Genomic DNA, 20,326 nt, shown 5'->3' on the forward strand with positions numbered 1-20,326 from the left:
GTTTTCAACGCGTGTGTACATTAACGCCAGTGTATTGGCGAATGGAAACGATTTTTAACGCCTCTTCGATTGGGAGACAATAAATGAAATCCGCTGCTCATTCCATACATAAAAAAAGATAATTTTCTGTTCAAGGTTCGCTACATTCAGTGTTGGATATTAGAATTCGAATTCAAATAAAAAAAAACTTATGGTGATGATGATCGACTTACCTGTACTACCCAAAAACGTTAATAATAAAAATACGGAGGCATATGAAACTAATTTGTTGAGTTTTTCACGTGGGTTTCGTCTTCTTCCTGCAAAGATAAAATAAATTTTGATTTTTTTAAAATTATGTTGATTGTAAAAGCATGCTAATGTGGATTCAGTTGTTAATTAACACACATATCGTGACGTAATTTTCCATTAACCTTTCGGAAACGTCAAGAAATCGCGCGGTATAAGATCTGATATTTTATTGTGTAAAGTGATCAACAAAAAATCTTTTACTTCAGTTGTTTAACCATTCATTATTGTGCTAGAAAAGATGTACATCTTGTAGAAGCATGTGGGGCACCTTAAGTATAGCTTCCCTTCAACAAAAAGTACTCCTTGTGAGAGCCGGGAGAGCGAGAGAGAGAGCGAGATATCAAGTAAGCACGAAGTACTTTTTTGGTAAGCGGAATCATGCCTGAACATCAGAAACCTGATTTTGACATTCATTCTGAATGAAGTTGGTGATAAGCGCATTGGTGCAGTTATTTCATTCATATATGATTAAGTAAATCATAGGTAAATTCCCGGTAAATTTCGGTAAATTTCCGGTAAATTTCCGGTAAATTTCGGTAAATTTCCGGTAAATTTCGATAAATTTCTGTAAATTACAGTAAACTCGGTAAATGAATCGACAGGTGTTGATGGACAGTCTGGATAAACAGTCAAAAAGGCGTATAGGAAGACGAAAATTCTCATAGGTAATGGCACTGTTTTAGATCTATTGTTTTGTTATTCATTACAGAGGCAGGTTCTGCTTTATCATTAGAGGAACCCTAGTCGTCAAGAATGTCAAAATGAAAACCTGCAGGCTGGGTCGATTAATCGATACTGTCGTTCTAATTTCCAGTAAATATACTGAAAACAGTGTTGCATTAATAGAATCAAATCAGGCTAAAGATGCTAAACATATGACGTGCTTAGCCACAGAACCAATGTGTAAAATAAAACGACACAAAACTGAATTATAACAGAGAAATGTTACGCATTTCTTACTTCATTCGTAGCAATTACATTTATTGCAGCAGCAGCACACACATCATATCTGGAACAATTAAAATAAGCAAACGAAACAATAATAACGGATATTATCAATTGCTTGGCTGCTATATAGGTATGCTATGGCATCATTATGGAACGTATTTAAAAACGACAAACCGAGAGACATAATATGGCCAATTTTGCGTAATGTAAGAAAAGTCTTCCATTCTCTTTAAATTGGTATGATATCATCGCGAAATGTCTATAAATTTGATAAAGCCATTTCCAGATGGACATTTTTAATGTAATTTCTTCCATACTCCAATTATACCATTCTGTTGCCAACCTTTATAGCCTCTAGCGGAGAGTTCATTTCTTTGTTGTTGTTGTTGCTTTTATAGAGCCAAACTATTTACCAACGCACGGAAAATGCTCATAAAATTTGACACAAAATTTGAATGGATTCGGACACTAGAGATATGATAGAATTCACCGACTTGTGTACGGTTGAATAATGGAATATATGTGTCATCAAAGTCGTTTGCACGCATTTATAATTTAGGAGCAATTAGTAATTTAGAATGGATGTCAACGCACGTATTAAAGATTGGCTGGCTTGTTTGGTAGGTGGATAATTTTAGTGCTACATGGAATGCAACAGAGGAAATGACGAATGAATTGATTGGACAATTTTTGAGTTGTGAATTAATAGGTCGTCAATAATTAAGTCCAAAAAAAAGATTGCGAGAAACACGTTGCGTTAGGTCTTGTTGCGTCGTCGTTTTTCGCATTTTAATTGGTTTAAATGAGACGATCACAAATAACTTTTGCGTAAACTGAACAATATGTGACGATTGATATCCAACGTCGGTCTTTTGCATCCGTCGAAGTGACGTTTTAAACGTCAAACGAAAACCAATTTACGAATGACTTAAGTATATAAACACTGAAGGTAACGCAAATGTGCTGTTACGAACGGATCCCTACTTTCAGCGAATTTAGTTTTGTTGGGTTAATAAACAGAGAGATGCTAATATGCGACATATTCCCTTTATCCGACGAAACGACATTAGCATCAGCTCTCTGATGTTTATATCAAGACTGTAAACTTTGGGGAGGTCACGCAGATCGCCATTTTATCAGATACGCGGGAACAGACCACTTCTGAAGATTTTACCATATCGTCACGGCGACAAGAATCGTCACAGAAGGTGAGTTTTTGTATGAAATCCACCATTTTATCTTCAACTGTGTTGTGTCACCCGTCTATCTGTATCTGCGTGACCTCCACAAAGTTTACAGCTTGCTTTGTATATACTTTATGAATGACAACTATGACTACTTCGCAAATTTATTTTCGTTTGACGTTTAAAACGTCAATTTTACAGATGGAAAAGACCTACCTTTAATCCCAACTGTCACAATTAAAGTATAATCTTTATCGTAGGACTGAGTATATTTATGAGAATAACAGCCGAGTGTTGGACCAAAACAAGCATGAACTGGTGAAGGAATGAGACAGACGAAATGGAAAAAGTCAGATGTTGCTTACTGCTAAGAAACAGAACAAGATTGGCGTGTCTCAAATTACAAACTGCTGAGGGCACAGCAGTTTCGCATAAACTTGAATCATAACGATAGCGCATATGACACACCTCCCCGACGACCCATAAACACTTCTCCAACCCAACATAAATTACCAATTTCACTGCACATATTTCTGCGTATGATTCATTTTCTCAAATATTTTACGTAATTATTTTACACATTCTTATCAATGAAACTGTTTTACGAAAATAAAAAGAAAATATTTTCTGTTTGAAACGAAAAAAAAAAAAATTCTTCAGCTCAATGTACTCAAACACCGATAACTTCAATCTATACAATGAAAATATAATGCGTTGAGCTGCTGAGAATTTACTTAAAAACTTTTTTTTTGTTTAAACATTATAAACTTAACACGTCTCCTATTTAGCTAAGAAAACAAACGAACACCTCATCGAAATATTCGACTTCATATTATTTGTTTATTGAGTTGAACTTTCTGTGAACGCGTAGAGATCGATATGTGATATGTGTACTCAATTAACGACGTACAAAAAAGCCAATCGTAATTTCGTTCGGTTGAATAAAATTGGAGCAATTTTCTATGGTACGATAATATTGATTGTGAGTAGTTTACTTTAATCAATTTAGCCTCTTGACCTGTTACGTATTTTGCGGGAATAGCCTCTCGTCACAGCCGACAGTTAAACTGAGAAAATGGAAATACTACACACATTCGTTCGAACTAAAATTACTTATTTAAAGGTCTCTAAAGCTACAGATTTATTCAATCGGTTTTAATGTGTGATCAATGATTATGTGTTGAAAATGAATTTTTCTTAACTATTGTTGAAATTCTATTTCTCTGAAGTAAACGATTTTATGACTAAGAAAATTAATTTTCGTTTGACGTTTAAAACGTCACTTTGACAGATGGAAAAAACCGAGTTTTGAGCCTAACTGTCACAACTCAAAAGTAACATTGACTTTTCACTTTTCCTCCCTAGTCAAGTAAATGATTATTGTGCTAGTCCCATCGTTGTAGTCTCGGCGACAGTGCTACAAATTGACTGTAATTAGTAATACCATTTTGCTTCGAAATGTTTAACTTTTCCATTTTACTTCGAAATGTCATTTTTACTTTGATATGAACTTGAATCGAAGAAAAACTAGATGTGAACAAAACAACATTTCCGCAAGAAATGTACGTACGATTTTTGGTGCCTCTTCGCTCGATTGGCAACAATCGAAAATAAAATTTGAGCTTCAGTCCTAACATTTACATCTCAACAGATTAATTAGTTCCTCCCAAAACCCTCTCGTCGTATACAGTAGAAGTATTTGTCGCATAATTCCTTTTCTTTCCCAAGATAAACGCCTCAAATGTCTCAGTGAATTAGCATAAAATAAAATGAATTTGTTCTACGAAAAGCAAGTCCCACAATATAACGTAATGCTGGATGCAAATGTGTTATTCAAATTTAAAGGCTTTTTTCAGGTGGTTTTCCTTGTTCTTTTTTTTTCTTCTTCTCCGGTTTATCGGATTTCCGATGCTGGCTAAGAGGACGGTGGAATATGGTAAACGCACAAAAGTCACACGAGAAAACAAGTGTCTGTCTACCTGCGTCTTAAATGCAACACTATTTGAATATCGAAATCTACACCCAATATTTAAAACATTTCAACAGCAACAAAAGTAATTACGAAACGGCAAATATTTACTTTTTAAGTGTACAATTGAATATGCAAAAACGATGAATTTTTGTTATTTATTGTCTACCATATAAGCTGAGCATGGTGTGAACTTTTCTTTAAAAAAAAAAAGAAAAAGAAAAAACGGAAGAAATATTGAGAACCTTTTTTTACGATGTGATGGTATAACATGTGTTTTTTAAATGGCATTCGTTTGGTCACGTACGATTTGGTGAATTGCTTAAAAAGACATCGCCTGTAAGGTAATGTTACTTAATGTTTACCAATGATCGCTTTTTGTTCACATTAATACAAATAAAGTATTTTTGGTACATTGTTTGTTATTCAAAAAGGTATACAGCAGTTCCAGTAAAACGTATCGATTTCGAATGAAGGTAATTGTCTCGTTGTGGGTATTTAACACGTCTAGCATGGACATTTTCCGTTTTATGATAAAATGGAATTTTAAGACAAAGCTATAGTTTAGACACATTTAGAACGTCACTTTAACAGTTGGAAAAGATCAACTTCTGCTCTTAACTGTCACAAGAGTCCAACTTAATTCGATCAGAATTTGTGTGGAAGCGTTTCAAACTAGTGCGTCTAGTACTTCATACTATACAATGAACAAGTGGATGAACTAAATATGTCTGAAGTTTAAAATGTAGTTTTGGCTTTTTCGCCTCATTCGTATGTGAATATAGGAAAGTTTTTTCTCTCCATATTTTCATAACCCGATTTTGATTCATCTAATGATACGAAGTGATATAGATCCATATAGTGCCAGAAGTCTAGAAGGTTAGCGATGAATTGCAATTTCATTTCGATAATGATTCGCTAGACCTTTTCGTGTACAAATTGGTAGTGTTCGCTGGAACACTGTATCAAGTACTACTGTTGCTATGACCTGATGAGAAATGGTATCTTTCAACTGCATATTAATGCGATGAGTCGAAAAACGTATTTAATTTTCAGATCGAAACCGATGTCAAACGTCCTACTGTAGGAAGTTTGACTTCGAAAGTTCTCGTAACCTCAAGAATTCATCTAGTCTTGACAAACCTAAATATTCGCTAACCAGCAAACATTGAACCCGATGCACAATTCCGAAAAATATTAAATCAATTCCAATACACAAATCAAATGCACATACCTCCCAATCGCGTCATATAAAATACTCCTGCTACTTCAAACGATAAAAACGAAACCAAATTCCCCAGCCCAACCAAAATAATCGTTTCATTTATTTATTTTTCTTTTGGAACGAGAGAAAAAAAAAATCTTTTTAATTCATTCTTCTTGTGCAGTTCACATTTTGAAATCGAAAGAAAAAAAATATTTAAAATAAAACTGAATCTCGCCGTTTTTCCCATGTAACCGACACTATGTGCTGTAGTTGTGCACCTCTCTATGTATACTAACTACATTTTATGTTAAAAAACATTCACTCCCAGTCCTACATATATTAAAGAAAACACTACATGGATATTATTATAACCCTCAAATAACAACCGAGATTCATTTATACACAATAACAGTGAACCAAAGAATTATGTGCGTTTGTTGTATAGACGGAGAGCCCACGTTCATATGAGATGCTAGTTAGGCCACAGCACAGTAGAATTTCTAATGGTTACAGTAGATTCATTAGATGAAGACAAATTTTGCTCACGGAATTTTATTATCAATACCCTCCTTAGATCCATTACAAGGTAGATCTAACGCTCATCTCATCCGTATTCCATCATAGGTGAACGGAATTTGTATCAATGTTTCTGTGATAAATCGAATTTTAGAAAAATATTGAGAAACCTCTCGCAGTCAAATTTTTAAATTTACGATCTGTCTGGCAGGGCAACGCTTATAAACGTATTTACCGAATTTACTGAAAATTTACCGAAACATAAAATCGCTAAATGGTAAATTTCGGCAAAATTTCGGTAAGTTTCTGTAAGGTAAGGACTGCGGAATAGACTGGTCATACCTTCGCTATGGCGCTCTAAAACAAAAGTGCCCGAAATAAACAACGACCTCGATAGATAGACTGTTACCGTTGAACGAAGATCAGCTAAATTAAACTAACCTGAAAAGCGCAATGTCAAAAATTTATTAATGAATTTGTCAAGTATGAATTTTATAGACTTTTCTACGATGAGAGAGAAGGAAATATAATTTGGACCAGTTGGACCAACGTGCAGGGTGTGTCAAAATAATATATGGAAAAATGCAACGACAAGTACGGCAAGACACATTACAATTAACTGGTCTTCAGACTTCTCGCTCTGATCGTAACAATCTAGGGAAAATTGCACCAAGGCAAGTTACATATAACTGGTCTTCGGACTTCTCGCTCTGATCTTAATGGAAAAATGCGATGACAAGTACCGCAAGGCAAATAATAACTAACTGGTCTTCGGACTACTCGCTCTGATCGTAACAATATGTGGAAAATTGCAATGACAAGTGCAGCAAGGCAAGTTACATATAACTGATCTTCGGACTTCTCGCTCTGATCTGAATGGAAAAATGCGATGACAAGTACAGCAAGCCAAGTTACAAACTGGTCTTCAGACTTCTCGCTCTGATCGTAACAATCTAGGGAAAATTGCACCAAGGCAAGTTACATATAACTGGTCTTCGGACTTCTCGCTCTGATCTTAATGGAAAAATGCGATGACAAGTACCGCAAGGCAAATAATAACTAACTGGTCTTTGGACTACTCGCTCTGATCGTAACAATCTGTGGAAAATTGCAATGACAAGTGCAGCAAGGCAAGTTACATATAACTGATCTTCGAACTTCTTGCTCTGATCTGAATGGAAAAATGCGATGACAAGTACAGCAAGGCAAGTTACTAACTGGTCTTCAGACTACTCGCTTTGATCGTAACAATCTAGGGAAAATTGCACCAAGGCAAGTTACATATAAGTGGTCTTCGGACTTCTCGCTCTGATCTTAATGGAAAAATGCGATGACAAGTACCGCAAGGCAAATAATAACTAACTGGTCTTCGGACTACTCGCTCTGATCGTAACAATCTGTGGAAAATTGCAATGACAAGTTTCATATAACTGATCTTCGGAGACCGAGAAGTCTGATCTGAATGGAAAAATGCGATGACAAGTACAGCAAGGCAAGTTTAACTAAGCCGAAATATCTCTTCGTAAACGTTCTGTTGATAGCGTTCTTACGACAGATTTCTACGGGCTTGGGCTCTCTGCCTACGATCCCAGCAGAGAGTTTCTCTGATCAAAAAGATCGAGTGGTAAAAAAATGCATTTCAAGCGGAGCTACTCTTTTATAAAAGTCATTCAAAAGTGAATTTAAATGCAAATTTTTGAATTTTTATTATATTTACATAGAAAATAAAATCGAAAAAAGAATTCTTCTTAAAGTTTTGTGTTGTTCTTGAATGTAAAAGTTTCTTTTTTTTTTCTACTTCTCTTCGGTTCAGAAACCATAAGGCTTTTTTATAATCCACCGCCTACATAGTATTTTACGGCATTTTTTCTCACATCTCAAGCGATTCCATAACTATTATAATGTACAATGCACCATATATATACAGATACAACAACAACAAATATTATATTTTTGGATCATTTGATTTTCTGTTTTTATAAAGAGAGATTGTTTTCTAAAAAAAAACCTTCAAAGGCTAGCTGGATATTAGATTTAATGTTTTTCTTTCTTTCTTTCATCAATACTTCGTCGTCATCTTCTATGAACCAGTGAGTTGTTGTCACCGATTGATAATAATTTTCTACGTATTTAGGGAATTATCCATAAAAAAGGAATTTCTGTTCCTAATCGCATTCAAAAAAGGATAATTCGTTTTAGCTGTGTAAACATAAAGTGATTGCCATTATGCCGGTAAATTAAATGGTCTGAATCTGAATTGAGCACAAAGAATACAGATGCGTTGCCAATTGGCCGAGCATTCATCTGTATTGAAATGGTTTCGTCTTTAAAAACCTTAATTCCATTTTAAAGGACCACAAAATGTGAAAGGCATTATCAAGAATTGGTTACCGTAAATCGAAGGATTTCGGTGCAAATTGATTTGTCCGTAAGATGGATAATTGAGTTGAAACCATCACGGACAAGGACGCAATGTGTAGGCCCGTTATGAACGAGAAAGTAAGATACATTACAGATACATAGATGACGTAATTGACTTTACATTGCAGTAACATTGACGTTTCACTGACAGTACAGTGACGTTCAACTGACAACGCAGTGACGTATAACTGACAACACAGTATGACGTAACATATAGCATGATTAGCGCTATATTCGCTTTAAGTTAGCTACTCAATCGACTTTACATTGGCACCACAATGTGGTATTTGTCACTGCAGTCACTACAGTCTGTAGTGGTGTAATTGATTCTGCAGCGCAATAATTGATGATACAGTGGCGTTAATATGACAGCAGTCTACAGTTACTATTAATATTGAACAATGTCGTTGGTTATCCTGGTTGTTGTAGAAAGATAAACCCATTCAAAATACACAAATTCTTCAGAAAGATGTTGTTGTTGTATCGAATGCTCTACTTAGAAGAAAGAAAGAAAAAAAAACTGAAAAATTCTTCCAACAAGTTACGTTGTAAATTTTGAAATTAATTTAGGAGTGGAGTTTGGTGCGTCGATAATTTGTTTTTTAGCCGTTAATCGGCTATAAATAAACAACTCAAGCAATATGGTTACTGATTAGGCATAAGCATTCGGCGATGAATACAAATGTAAACTCACATTGGAACTTAAGATATTGTTGAACAAATACAACGTAACGCATTCCGATATAATATAGAAATTTCGCGGTAATTATGGTATTGATCAATATTGAAATAATGATAAAATGCAAGAAATTCCCAGTACGATAACAACGAATAGTTTATGAATAACTGACTCATAAATATGCAACATTTTATTCATACACAATGGAAGGCTAACAAGTCTATACAATCCGAGTGGAATTTGTTATGATATCTGCGTCAGCACTGATTTATCAATAAAATTTACCATACTCGGAATGGTAGCGAGCACCGGCTAGAAATTTAATAAAAATATTTTAAAAATTAAAATGAAAATCATAGAATATTAACTGCAGTTGTATCGGCCTCGGTCAATAGGCCAGGAGGATGAGAACATATCAATACCTCAATTATTTGCAAAATTTGTGAAATTTAACGAAATTTGTAAAATTTAACGAAATTTGTGAAATTTAAAGAAATTTATGAAATTTAACGAAATTTGTGAAATTTAACGAAATTTGCAGCGAAATTTGTGAAATTTAACGATATTTGACGGAATTTAACGAAATTGGTAAAATTTAACGATATTTGACGGAATTTCGCAAAATTTGACGAAATTTCGCAAAATTTGAGAAATTTTAAAAATCTAACAATCTAACAAAATCTATCTTAACGACATCCTAATTTTATATATAAAAGTCATATAGCTCAGACACAGAATTGTGTTGGAACAAACATTCATCATCTAAGACATTGTAACCAATATGGCAATGGCACACATTCCGTTATGAGGTGCTTCTATACGTACGAACTCTCAGCCTATATATTACATGGAGGTTTGTTTGATAATTTAATAATCTAAAGAAAAAAAATCAGAATTCTTCTACAATTTGTATTGATTATATCCCTGGGAACGGAATCCTTGACATTTTATTTTTCTTTTGCATAATTTACGAGGACACATTTTAAAGAAAACCGAATCCTTTCTCTGTAAACCGAAAACCAAAATTTATGCAAAGTCATTATCCATGCGAAAGGAGATGAAGATCTAGAGGGAAAAAATCGATTTCTTTCTGTGCTGCACGCATTATACCATGCCGAAGTATAAGTAAAATAATTCATGCGACCTCACGCAGTTGTCGGTGGTAAATGTAAAAAAGGAGACAGAAGATACGGACATGTCACACAAAGAATGCGGTACTCGTTTCCATAAATTTATTTATTTCATTTTAAATTAATAAATTTACATGAACTCTACCTTTGTCGAACTTTATTTTACATGCGTCAGACGTCGATAGACAATTGAAATAGCTATTTGCGTAACTAGGATACAATTGGGCGGTGTGGGTTATTCAAGACGGCTATGTCGAGAAAACACCCCATCAATGAAATGTACTAACTATTCGACGCAATTGCGGGAATGATGTTCGGTTCCAGACTGTGGTTCAATAACAGAGCCGGAACTGTCCTGCAGATTGTTCGTTCTGCTCTCAACAATAACGTGTTGAGTATTTCATCCGAGTACAAAACGGTACAAAACAAGTACAGTGTCGACCATTGGCTTAACTTGACTTCGGAACCACGCCTCGAAGTATGCAAACACTGTCTGAGTAAATAACCTCAATACAAACAACACACACTCTACGGATAATAGCGGCGGCAGAGTCGAAATTTTGCTTGATTTTTGCAAGTGGTTCCGGGTGGTTCCCGTGGTCCAATCGAAGGTGATGTATGGAAGGTGCCCCTTATATTATTTTTGATAATGAACAAGTCGTCCATACATCATTTGATCCAAAAACTTCAAATGTAGCCGATATAATTTTGGGTCATTTTGACTCTGCCGCTATTATCCATAGAGTGTGTGTTGTTCGTATTGAGGATATTTATGTCTGAGGAAAGTTAGGCGCTTCATTGATATCTCCCCGAAATGTAGGCTAGACGTATGCACACAAATTCATCGTTTTTGGGCTACGTTATACGAGTTATTCAGTGTGTACATCGTTGTAACCCCCAAATACACTGCAACTATGCAAATTATGAAGCTTGAGTGAACTCTAGGACGTTACCAATGCGATATAATCGCTAAAATCGCCATGTGGAATCGTCTGGCACGGGAATCGAACCCGGATCATTTCAGACCTTTTACCAATTTAAGAATTGAAATTCCGAAAAATAAGCCCTGTATCGTATCCCTGTACAAAACCAATTCCAATTTATCAAAAATTCGTTTAATTTTACCCACAAAAAATGCAAACCAAACTCGGTACAATACCATCAACTAAAATCGCCAGTGGTAATCAAAATGTTGTTTGCATTCTGATCATCAGGTGATTAGATCCCTCTGGCTAAATTATTAATTTTTATTATACAACGCAGAAATAACAATAAAAAAAAGGAGCAAAAACATCGACAAAATTCTATTATTCACGATAACGTTTGGCCGGATCAGTCTTTTTGTTTAATGTGGTTAATGGACGGTATGCGAATGGAACACGGCGCGCAGCATTATTACAAATTACAAAAATATCAGCCGAAAGTTTAAAGCCATCCAATGAAGTATATAAAACTTAATAAGTGTACGAAAAAGAAAGAAAGAAAAAACAGATCGCCGCGAGGCAAATTTTTATTTTTATTTTTTTTAATTTTCAAAAATATTGCTCTCTTCTTCAATTTTCTCGGTTTAATTTTTACTTTTTGTACGCAAGACGAAGGCAAGAAAAAAAAACAATTTCTAATTATTTCAAGTTTAATGTGCTCTCGTTTAAAACAACGAAAAAGTTTCCAAATTTAAATTGGTTATCGTGTTAGAGGTTTCTTCACGAAAAACTTTTGTAACGCAGACCAATAATCGTACAATTTTTGGTTGGCCGTTTTTTTTACCTCTTTTTCACGTTTTATTGTTAACCAATGTGCACAAAGCGATTGTTCCGATGTACAGCATGTTACAAAGAAATATTTGTAAAAAAATCAACAACAAAAAGTGTATTTAGTTATTACTTGAATTAACAAAGCCGAAAAACCGAAATCATTCGCATTGGTTCAATGAATTCACCTGTCGTGGTCGCGTTTTATGTTTTTTTCTTTTTAAACTGCTCTCTGTCCGTCAATATAATTTGTGTTTTAAATTTCGTTTCCTTTTTAAATATTTTTCAATTTTTCAATCATACAATAATCTCGGAAAAAACGCAATTTTACTTTAAACTATCTGTTGGCTTATAATGGCTTCGGAATTGCGAAAAAAAAAATTGATTTTACCTTTCGTCACGGAGGAGTAAGCTATGGGATAGGTTCAATAAATTCAAATGGAAATTGATTTCATTTAAAACAACTCACAACTTATCAGTTAAAATTTAGTTAATTAGACCTAGCTAAGTAAATTGAATCCAAGCCTTTTTTACGTTACGGTTATTGCAATGGGCTGTAAACACATACATAAAGCTCGGGACGAGGACAACTACTAACTGTAATGCCTATCAAAAATTCTAAAAGCGAAAGAAAAATTATAAAAAATTTACGAACAGAGCTTGGCTCTTCCCTTTCCCAGGGTGTGCGTAAAGCATATCTTAGACGAATATCTCTGTTTCGACCTCCGGAACCAGCGGCGGTCAGAGGTTAGTGTGGTCTAACCATCTTCAGTCGTTTCCGCTGGTCCGTTAGTTGTCCTCGTCCGAGCTTCATGTATGTATTTGCAGCCCGTTGCCAAATCGTAACGTAAAAAAGCCTGAGTTCATATTGTTTACAGCCCGTTGCAATAACCGTAACGTAAAAAAGGCTTGGATTCAATTAGGATTCAATTTACTTTGATCTAATGCAGAGTTCTGATTACAACACAGCCACAACCCCTTTGTTAAAATGATAATTTTGGTGCTCTTAACAATTTCCAGCAGTGAAGCAGAAATGAATGATTATTAATCCGTTATTGGGGACAAACTAAATAGAATGTACTGGGCCAGCAGTGCTGGCGTTAATATTTTGTTACTGACATTAAGGCATAATTGAAATAATTGGACAGGATGGCTCTGTGGCTACGTGTACTAACCTTGTACCAACATAACGGGGTTCGATTCCCGTGTCAGACATTTCCACATGGCATTTTTCTAGCGATGAAAGCGTCCTAAAGTTCACTCAAAATTCATAAATTGGGTAGTTTCGGTGTGCTTGGCGGCTGCACACTAAATGACTCGTATAACACAACCCAAATACGATGAGTTTGTGTGCCTACATCTAGGCGAGATAACAATGAAGCACCTAACTTTGCTCAGAGACTACTTGCATACATCGAGGGGAGGTTCGGAAGTCATGTCAGAGCAGACTGTTGTTGGCGGTTAGAGAAACATAGTTTACCGTAGATGATACGATTGTCGGTTGCAAAAGATTAAATTAATAGGAGATACAAGGTCCAGCCGCAAATGGTGGACCCAACGTGACAAAGGTTGGACTCGGTGCGAATAGCACTTTTTTTGTGAAATGGAAACTCTAGTCGCAGACGCTTCATATTCTTTCTAGATTACGAAGGGCCATCCAGGTAAGTGGTAAAGACAAAATAAACTAGGAACTCGCCCTCAGCGTACGCCGTACAGTCCGATTACAGCATTTCTACGTTACAGAAGCTGATTATGAAAAGTATTAAGAATGACGCTCATGAGTGAAAACTGCAGAGCGTGTCTCTTCGTAGCCAGTCATCTTATAAAGGTGACGAATTGGGAAACAAGGAAACAACTGGAGAAAAGGTTAGGATAAATTATCAGTGCAGCAGGTTAAGCCGTCAGAAAAGTAGATAAAATATAAGATAAACAAGAGGAAATGACGAGGAGAGATGACACGAAGAGTTTGTCATAGAACTGAAATCGGTGTGGGTTTCGAAAAGAGACCGACCTCAATCAATGACTGTAATTTGATAGTACTTTTAAACTGAACAAATGACCTGCTCGAAAGGCCATGATGTGAAACATTTTCGAAAATTGCAGAAGTAAAACCGCCTCGCTAAAATGTTAAATAGAGAAGCAATTTGAAAGAATCTTTTTTTTTCAAACAATCCACACCACAAAACAATTATCGCGTGCAATCATCATTTGCATAAATTTTCAGTTTCGGTTCAATTACTTTTTTGGATAAAGTGAAACAGTAAGAAAATAGAGAATAAACCAGCACACACTCAACACAAGAAAATACTTAGCTTTTCTTTTCACAAAATATTGTTATTTTTTGGTCAGTTTTCAGTTTGAACGGCTTATTACACCACTTACTCATAATATGTTGTGGAAAACATTATGAAAATTAGTGTGGTAAAAATATAAATGGGAAATTATGCTGCTGCCTGAGTGCAATGCATATAAAGGTGGAAAAATTGTACGAATAAGTATATACGGAGAAATAGCACAATAATTTATTGTTATTTATTTCTTGACGTGTCATGACGTTACTCGTAGAATATTTTATATCGTCTGACGGTTTCACGATATGGACGCTGGCTGGTGGGTTGGTGTCGTTTTTTTTTTCACGTTTCGTCGTTTTTGATGCAGAGAACGTGCTAATGCTTAATTTACCTCGTTTTAGGTAATAAAATTACATTCGTTTTACGGAGTATTCACACCTGATGAAGAAGGGGAACCTTCCATGATTTTCGACTTAATTCCACACGTTTGGCTAATTTAGAAATAAAATTTATGGGCCGTTGATCCACAATTAGACTTGTCAACCTTTCAGAAGCGGTAAAGAAAATAAATTTATTTATTAGTATCTACTAGTGTGTGATTCAAAATCTAATACTTCAATATTTTTAACATCGTCGTATCTGATTCAGATGACTTAACGTTTATTTACGGTCAATTGAAACGAATTTCATTTTGAACAACTGTGAAAGTTAGGATAAAAAGTCAGCTGTTTGCATCTATAAGTGACGTTTTAAACGTCAAATAAAAATAAATTTACGAATCAGTCACAGTTGTCATTGAGGATCGACGAAAAATAAACGATTTTTTTACTTCAATGAATGATGACGTTTATAACGTCACTTTGACAGAGCTTTTGGTTCGAACTATCACAACTGACTCTGACGATACAAAAATCCGTCTATTTTTTGAATGTATGAGGATTGATTTACGGAGGATTTTATGAGTTTTTTGATTGGTTTCGGAAATGTTTTAAATAATGTTTCAAAGATGGAACTCTGCATACCGTTTGGAATGTTTCATTTTGTCCTTACAGCCTTAAAACGATAGGGCTTAGGACAACTGACTGGTCGACTTTTTTTTAACTTTGTTAAAACCCCAAATTACATACAGAGAAATCTGAAATTCGACATGTTTTGTGGTTGTTGTGGGTTGGAAAAGATTTCACACAAAATTTGTCTCAACAAATGAAAGTCTAGATTCCTTTATTTTAGTTGTTTCGTTCTTGTTGCGAACAAAAATTCAAAACATTTCAATCTAGACTTTCATTTCTTCAATTAAATTCTTGTGGAATCAATTACACACCACAACAACTTCCATATCAGAAAATATGTCAAATTTCAATTCTCTCTCGCTGAACCTTAATTTACACGTTTGTATGAGCTTTTCATTTGCAATAATGGCAACAGTGATGAGCTTTGGCTACTGTTCCATTGCATAGCAAAATAGATGTTATAACAAATGAAGTAAAAGATTTTATGTTCAACACTAGGCTATCTAAGTGACTGATTTGATTATTCCATTGTTAACAGTCAAGGGTCTTACGACAAACAATTTAAAGAGTAGAGTTTTGAAATGAAAATGAAAGGTTCAACGTCCTTTGATGAGGCATTAGGTGGAACGAAGGAATCAATCGATCCAACTTATTTTATTCTCAATTACAAAGTAAACTTCGTCTACTGTTCGATTCGGTCGACATTGATTCGACAATTCGCAAGCCAATGATACGGGAGGTATAATAAACATTCAAACAATTAAGAAATATTTTACGAAATTCCATATTCATCGCACGAAATTCCCTCCTATCAAAACCATTCGTATCAACCGAGACCATTGGCATTTTTTTCGAAAAAAAAACTTTTAACTATAACATCGCTGTAACAACGCAAACGACACCACCAACAACAACAACAAAGTGCATGTTCCGTTTTTGTATTTTTATTTCGTTTTTAGCATTCATCGATTCCTCTTCATCTTCTGCTAAAATTCCATTTCATTATAAAAATGTCTTAAAAGGTACACACATCTTACATATCTGTGTGTACACGTACGTTCATATGCAGAGACCATACGTATGTTTATACATAACACATAACTAAATATCAGAGCAGCCAGACTTGAAAACATAAATATCCGTTTTTACCACCTGCTCTCGTCCACAATCATAATAGCGAAAAAAAAGATGTTCCATCCAGCAACGCATATGTGTACCAATGGTGTGTGTATAAAAAAAAGGTTAGATACACACAACATTATTATCTTTTGATGCAGAAGATGTGTGGATGGAAAGAATGGAAGTCGAGGGACGTGTAATATGAGGAAAAATATGCTGCAAATGTTACATAAAAATTATGAATGCCAATGAGACGTTAGTGGTATATATGTACGTACACGTATAATCCAGAAGAGCGTTAGTAGGTATAACCATTTAAAATCATTTTCTTTCGTTTTTATTTAATACTGAAATGTGTACAAAATGCCGCAGCGCAGCATATGTGCACGAAATATATTTACTTTTATAAAATGTTGATTTCTTTCTGCTTATAAAAATTGAAAACAAGATTTGTGCAGTTATCAGCCCTAAGACCAACCGCGTGCGCGCGATGTTCAAACACACCATTATGCACCGTGTATTGATATAATGGAATGGATTCTATGCTGAGGAAGAAAGAAAGAAAAGAAGAAAAAAAAACCGGCAGTAGACCTCAACGTGATCGGTATAATATGCACAAAATCAGTGAATCACAAAATTAGAGTAAATTATGGTCAAATGACTGGTTTGTATACAGAAAATGATAATAGCACGAAAACAAAAAGTTAGAAAGAAGAAGTTTCGGTTTGAATTATTACTTTAGGTTACCGTCTATTGCAGGGCCTATTATTGACAATTGTATTTACCGAATTTATTTTCGGTAAATTTTGGTAAATTCTGTAAATTTCAATAATTTTCGAAAAGTTTTCTGTAAAGATCTGTAAATTTAAGTAAATTTTCGATAAATTTTCGTAAATTTCAGTAAGGTTTCGATAAGTTTCGGTAAGTTTTCGGTAAATTTCGTTAAAATTTGGTAATATTTCGGTAAATTTCAGTGATTCTTCTATAAGATTTCGGTAAATTTTGGTAAACTTCCGTAAATTTCAATAATTTTCGAAAAGTTTTCTGTAAAGATCGGTAAATTTCAGTAATTTTTCGATAAATTTTCGTAATTTTCAGTATGATTTCGATAAGTTTCGGTAAGGTTTCGGTAAATTTCGTTAAATTTTGGTAATATTTCGGTAAATTTCAGTGATTCTTCGATAAGATTTCGGTAAATTTTGGTAAGCTTCCGTAAATTTCAATAATTTTCGAAAAGTTTTCTGTAAATATCGGTAAATTTCGGTAAGTTTTCGATAAATTTTCGTAAATTTCAGTAAGGTTTCGATAAGTTTCGGTAAATTTCGTTAAATTTTGGTAATATTTCGGTAAATTTCAGTGAATCTTCGAAAACTTTTCTATAAATTTTCCGTAAGTTTTCGTTAAATATCAGCAAACCTTCGATAAGTTTTCTATAAATTTTGGTAAATTTCAGTAAGGTTGCGATACTTTGCGGTAAATTTCGTTAAATTTTGGTAATTTTTCTGTGTAAATTTCAGTGAATTTTCGATAAGATTTCGATAAATTTTCGTTAAATGACAGTAAATCTTCTCAATTAAAGTTTGTAATTGATTATCATTCTACAGTTTTAATTGTTCCACATCGTTCTACATGTTGTCAACAAAAGAAACGTAAAGAGTGTCGTTTCACTCACACATACGTGTGGAATTGAAGAAACGTAAAGGCAAACGCTACCTCTATGTGGTGGAATAAGTGTGGCACAAATAAAACTAAAGAAACAAACGAAACCCATCAAAATTACATTCTTATGATAAGATCACTGATCTTAGATCAGTTAAATCTTCGATAAGATTTCAATAACTTTCCGGTAAGTTTTCGTTAAATTTAGTCAATTTTCGTTGAATATTGGTAAATTTTAGATACATTTTCGGTAAATAGGTAAATTCAGTAAATTTTATTAAATTCGGTAAATAAATTTAGCAATAATGGGCCCTGATATATTGTGATGTGCATGTGCATATAATATACCCAACACATATTTCGGTTATTATGATCAAGTTGAAGAGTTTAAGCAATTAACTGAGAAAAAAGAGCAACGATGATACGTTAAGGCAGTGTGTTCGGAAAGACTCTAAAATTTAGCACACACAATGTTTAACATTGTTAACTCTTTCGAGACGATACTGAGCACGCGAATTTTGTGGCTGGTTTTTTCTTTATCTCTTTAAATCCTCTAAAAAAAGCGAAAATTACATAGCCGGTGCAGTCAGTCGTCTTTGTTTAAATTGGTATCAAATCCCAGATAAGAGATTGTTAAAAAACCCAATGCACTCTTCATGTGTTCGACGGTATGAAGGATTTTTAATTGATATTCTTACGTCGCGATACGGATAACCGTAACTGAGTCACAATATTAATTTTGAAAATCTGTTCAGCAAACGTAAAACGCGTGTATCTAGCCAGGTAATGTAGGTAAAAATTTGTCTTATGAATGACACTATAGAAATCCACTAAGAAAAAGGATTTGTAAATGAATGCAACTTAGGAGCACTTTGAACACTTTGCAAATTTGTAGCCTACATTTAGGCGGAGAAATATTCGTTTTTTGATGATTTCACTGAAACAAAGCCTTTTTTTTTGAGAAAGTGAAACCATTAAAGGAAAAATGTGTTACTTTCAAAGGAAAAATTGGTTTGCGGGTGATGACTTCCCACTTGGAGAAACCTTTGCAGATAATTTGCACAGGTTTTTCCAAGTGGGTTAAGTTATCACCCGCAAACCAATTTTTCCTTTGAAAGTAACACATTTTTCCTTTAATGGTTTCACTTTCTCAAAGAAAAAGGTTTTGGTTCAGTGAAATCATCAAAAAACGAATATTTTTTCGCCTAAATGTAGGCTACAAATTTGCAAAGTGTCCATTGCTCTTAGGTAAGTTGACAAACTTAAAGTGATCGTACAAGCTACAAGCTGAAACATGTCATCCATTGGAGGTGACAAGTACCTATCTTTGATTATTGAATTTTCCCAGCGAGTTACATAACGTATTTCGACTTCTCCCCTCTTGTATACTCCTCCCTAGGTCAGCAATGTTCCTTGATGCAGAAATATACTCAAATCGAAAATCGTATCCCAATTATTTACAGCAATAAGTACACATGCGAACAAGGCTGCATTGAGTAATACTTCAACGGAAAGCTTAAATGCCACTCGATTTCATACTACCACTTGAAACAGGCACACATTAAAATACCAAAAATCCAAATTCCGTATCGGTTCAAATACCTTCTCCCTATTAACTAAACATTTTTTAACATCTCTATAAGCACTCACATTTCCTTGAATGTCAAATACTTCCGGCGCTATATTCCCGTAACAGCAGCACACAGAAGAAGAAAAAATAAATCGAAAATACGAAAAAAAAAATTTTTGTTTTCATTTGTCTTGTATATTTTCATAAAAGGCAACCTCATCTGACATAAATCAATGCGCTTGAAGGCTTATAAACACGTTTTTAGGGAAAATGAATTTTTTTTCCGGTATACACATAAACGCTCTCTGCTTTAGAATGCCGATAGAAGGTGTTAGCTTCGAAGGCTTTAACAGTTTCTTCTCGTTGTTGTGTTTTTTCTCCTCCGGTTTCTACTTTAACATTTCAATAAAATGTTGAAAAAGTGGGACGGATGATAATGTCATCATATTATGGCAATTAAAAACTGCAATAAAACAGATCGAGAGCCTGCGTGCATATCAGACGCTCATCAAATAATACGATTTAAGATCGATGACCCTACCTCCAGACGCATTTCAGCTTTTAAGTGGCAGAACGACTCT

The 20,326-nt window shown here is 34.6% G+C and overlaps 1 protein-coding gene across 1 annotated transcript in view; it reads right to left on the bottom strand.

Annotated features, from left to right (window-relative positions):
* Nucleotides 1-20,326, bottom strand: part of LOC119074382 (protein spitz-like) — a 66,003-nt gene that overhangs the window by 40,143 nt on the left and 5,534 nt on the right. The window contains exon 3 of the mRNA XM_037180497.1: nt 213-299. Coding sequence (XP_037036392.1) covers nt 213-299 — 87 coding nt within the window. The remainder of the gene's footprint in view (nt 1-212; nt 300-20,326) is intronic.

The sequence above is a fragment of the Bradysia coprophila genome, unplaced genomic scaffold (genome assembly GCF_014529535.1).
Source record: "Bradysia coprophila strain Holo2 unplaced genomic scaffold, BU_Bcop_v1 contig_151, whole genome shotgun sequence".
In the NCBI taxonomy this organism is placed as follows: domain Eukaryota; kingdom Metazoa; phylum Arthropoda; class Insecta; order Diptera; family Sciaridae; genus Bradysia; species Bradysia coprophila.